The sequence below is a fragment of the Polistes canadensis genome, unplaced genomic scaffold, assembly GCF_001313835.1.
Source record: "Polistes canadensis isolate GaletaPanama2010 unplaced genomic scaffold, ASM131383v1 scaffold_69, whole genome shotgun sequence".
In the NCBI taxonomy this organism is placed as follows: domain Eukaryota; kingdom Metazoa; phylum Arthropoda; class Insecta; order Hymenoptera; family Vespidae; genus Polistes; species Polistes canadensis.
The window spans coordinates 190,936-195,328 of record NW_014569616.1 but is presented as its reverse complement, the minus strand read 5'-3'; the positions used below and the strand labels follow the sequence as shown (position 1 = coordinate 195,328).

Here is a 4,393-nt window from a genome sequence, read left to right as displayed (position 1 = left end):
TAATAGAAATATGTGTTCGTAATTATGAAAGTGGTCTAAAGTTCAAATTTAAAAACAAAAAAAAATGAGATCATCAATTTTTTCACGGTACATTTATTTGAAACTAAATTAATTCAATGTAATTTTCATACGATATTGTTAAAAATGAAACTTTAGATAATGTTTATTTTTTCAATATTATATATAGAATTCATTTAACGTTTGAATGCAATTCTTTAAATATCTTGAAACAAGATATATATATGACTTTAAATCATTTTCATAATTATAGACACATATATTTATGAATTTACAATTATAGAAAAGAATAAAAATCTATTGATAGGATAACATTATTATATACTTTTAACGTTGATGATTATCATCATTTTTACAACAGCAACAACAACAACAACAAACAATAAACTTATCGACTCTCAACGTAGTATTATAATATAAAATAGAAATTTAAAAAAAAAGTATAATATAGTTGTGTAGTAGTAGTAGTAGTAGCAGCAGCAATAGTTTTAACGAAAAAATGTTAACGTAAGTTTAAAAATGTTTAAGTTTTTTGCAATGAGAACAAAACAGGGCCCCCATAATTATTATTCATTATTCTCCTGTCTAGTTTTTTCCCTACGTTGCGTTTGTTGTTTTCCACGTTGTGTAGAAGAAGAAAAAGAAATAGAATTGTTACTGTGAGCTTTTTTTTACCCTAGGTAATAGTATTAGTATTAGTAGTAAGTGTAGTAGTGGTAGTACAACAATGTTAGAATACCCTCGATTTATAATGAAATCAACGAACGTGAGAAAGATAAAATGATTTGTCGTTGAAGGAAAAGAGAAAATTCGAACGTGATGCGAAAGAGGTGTGGGGGTGGGTGGTTGGGTTTGGGGACAGGGAACCAACCCCTCTTCCCACCCATCATTTTATGCAAATAAAAATGACATTTGATTTCCCCGCGGTCTTTCTTTCTCTTTCTATTTTTTTTTTGTTTTTTCTATTTTTCTCTTTCCTCTTGCATTTCACCCTTCTATTTTCACCCTCTTCATTCTCATTCTCGTCAACACATCAACGTTGGACGGACGATGTTGGGTCCTCGAGGATAGAAAATGAACGAAGCTTTTGTTCTTTTCCTACTACCATCACCCAGTTAAAAACTTAACTAACACATTTCGAGGACAACTTTTTCTACGGAAAGAGAAAGAGAGAGAGAGTGAGAGAGAGAGAGAGAGAGAGGGAGAGAGAGAGGCGTTCGTTTGTATTTGTATAAATGAGAAATTAGAAATAATTAAATAGCTCTCGTGGTTTTATTTTCATTGGAATTGTATACAATTAGTATTTTAAGATGCCGTGTATAAAATATAATTAATCTAGTAATTTTATTTTTATTATTATTTCGTAGTTTCTTTCTTTTCTTTTTTTTCTAAATGATTAAATATAGAGTCTTTGAAAAATAGAAATAGTATGAGATACTATTTCAAAAGATTACTCACTTTAACTAACAAGGTTAATTATATTGATGGTAAAGTATTGTTTTATTAACTATTATTTCCAAATTTTTTTTTGTTTATTTTTTTTTTGTAATAACATATAGTTTTTGAAACGAAACAATATGAGATACTATTTCAAAAGATTATTCGTCTAATACAGCAAGGTAAAATTATTAATAGTAAATTATTACAGACTCCACACATTAGTTTTATTTTTATTATTATTTCGAAGTTTCTTTCTTTTCTTTTTTTGTAAATGATTAAATATAGAGTCTTTGAAAAATAGAAATAGTATGAGATACTATTTCAAAAGATTATTCACTTTAACCAACAAGGTTAATTATTGATGGCAAGGTATTATTTTATTAGTTTTATTTTTTATTATTACTTCCAAATTTCTTTCTTTTTTTATTTTTTTTTTTTAAATAACATATAGTTTTTAAAAAGAAACAATATGAGATACTATTTCAAAAGATTACTTACTTTAATCAACAAAATTAATTATTGATGGTAAAGTATTATTTTATTAGTTTTATTTTTTACTATTATTTCCAAATTTCTTTCTTTCTTTTTATTTTTTTTTTTTGTAATAACATATAGTTTATAAAAAGAAACAATATGAGATACTATTTCAAAAGATTACTCATTTGAACCAACAAAGTTAATTATATTGATGGTAAAGTATTATTTCATTAACTATTATTTCTAAATTTCTTTCTTTTTATTTTTTTTTTTTAAATAAGATATAGTTTTTAAAAAGAAACAATATGAGATACTATTTCAAAAGATTATTCACTTTAACCAACAAGGTTAATTATTGATGGTAAGGTATTATTTTATTAGTTTTATTTGTTATTATTACTTCCAAATTTCTTTCTTTTTTTATTTTTTTTTTTTAAATAAGATATAGTTTTTAAAAAGAAACAATATGAGATACTATTTCAAAAGATTACTTACTTTAATCAACAAAATTAATTATTGATGGTAAAGTATTATTTTATTAGTTTTATTTTTTACTATTATTTCCAAATTTCTTTCTTTCTTTTTATTTTTTTTTTTTGTAATAACATATAGTTTATAAAAAGAAACAATATGAGATACTATTTCAAAAGATTACTCATTTGAACCAACAAAGTTAATTATATTGATGGTAAAGTATTATTTCATTAACTATTATTTCTAAATTTCTTTCTTTTTATTTTTTTTTTTTAAATAAGATATAGTTTTTAAAAAGAAACAATATGAGATACTATTTCGAAAGATTATTCATCTAATATAGCAAGATAAATTATAAATAGTAAATTATTACACACTCCACACATTACTTTTAATTTTAACAAATTATTATCTTTTCTTTTCTTTTTTTTTTTTAATGAGATAAAGTCTTTTAAACAAAAAAATCTAGTATTAGATATTGAATTTAAATCGATTACTCACCTAGACAGCAAAGTATAAGAAATACTCCGGCAATGCGCCAAATGCAATTTCTCCTCGAGTTCATTTTATCAAAATTCAAATCTAGTCTTGAATTAAAAACGCACACTCACATATACACAGTTTAAAGAAAACACGTGCTCGCGCGCGCTCGTAACGATAATAATAACGAATAAATCTAATAAAATTTCTAACACTTTATTCCAAAAAAAAAAAAAAAACGAAAAACAAAAAACAAACAACAAAAGGAAAAAATCCTAAATATTAACAATCTCTCCGATTAACAATAATTATATATACATAAAAAAAAAAAAAAAAACAAAGAAAAAGAAGAGAACGTATGTAACCGGGATTTTTTTCAAGAGTGTGTTGTAAAATAAGAAGGAGACTCCTCCTCATCGTAACGGAGTCCAAACGGAAACTGAGAGTTTTGGAGTAAACTTATGCGAGACTACTCTCCTCTCCTCTCCTCTCCTCTCCTCTCCTCTCCTCTCCGATAAGCAAGCAAGCAAGTAACCAACACGTTTTGCTTCCACGCTTTCGAGAGTAAAACGGAACACACACGTTCTTTCCTATGGGGCTACCAAGAAGAAGCAACAGCAAAAGAACAAGAACAAGAACAAGAAAAAGAAAAAGAAAAAGAAAAAGAAGGAAAAGAAGAAGTCAAGTTTTGCTTTTGCATCGTTGAGAATTTCTACTACCACCCCCCTCCCCTCCCCACTCTATTTCTTTGTTCACTTTTCTAACATAAGTCTTGGTACGGTCCGTGAAATAGCAAACGTAGCCTAGCTGACTAAGGAACGAATAACGAATGAGAACACACAACGTCTCCTTGGGTCTTCTATGGTGGGAATATTGAGGAGAAGAAGAAGAAGAAGAAGTGAAGAAGAAGAAGAAAAAAAAAGGATTGGAATGGAATAGAAGGGAAAGGAAAGGAAAGGAAAGGAAGAGTTACAATAATTTACCACGGCCAAAGACATACTTTACCAACCTCGACTCGGTTAGATTCACAACTCCGAACGGTTTCTCATTTTTCTTTTTTTTTATCTCTCTGTCTTTCTCACGAGAGTGTATTTGTGTATGTGTGTTTGTGTGCAAGCGAAAGCGACACGGATTCGATCGAAGAGAGTCGAAGAAGGCTGGCTAATGGGCACGTGCTGCTGTTGCTGCTGCTGTTGCTTCTCTTTTTTAATATTTCTTCTTTTTATTATTATTATTATTATTATTATTTTTTTTTTCCGTGATAATTAATGACGAGTGTGTTTTTATTTCTTTTCTTTTCAAATCCTTCGTATCTTTTTTTCCCTGCGTTTGTGAACGTTGTATTATATTTTTTGTTTCGTTTCGTTTCTTTTTTTTCCTTTTTGCATTTGTGTTACATCCTTTTATCTTTTACTCTTTTTTACTTTTTTTTTTTTTTTTTACTATTTTGTAATTTGTATTACATCTTTTTTTTTTTTTACACAAATCTTTATTTCCTCTGTTT

The 4,393-nt window shown here is 27.2% G+C and overlaps 1 protein-coding gene across 1 annotated transcript in view; it reads right to left on the bottom strand.

Annotated features, from left to right (window-relative positions):
* LOC106786235 overlaps window positions 1-3,112 on the bottom strand; it is a 72,206-nt gene extending 69,094 nt beyond the window's left edge. Inside the window, exon 1 of the mRNA XM_014747390.1 lies at window positions 2,911-3,112. Within this exon, the coding sequence (XP_014602876.1) occupies window positions 2,911-2,974 (64 nt within the window). The 5' untranslated portion in view covers window positions 2,975-3,112. The remainder of the gene's footprint in view (window positions 1-2,910) is intronic.
* Between the last annotated feature and the right edge of the window lie 1,281 nt (window positions 3,113-4,393).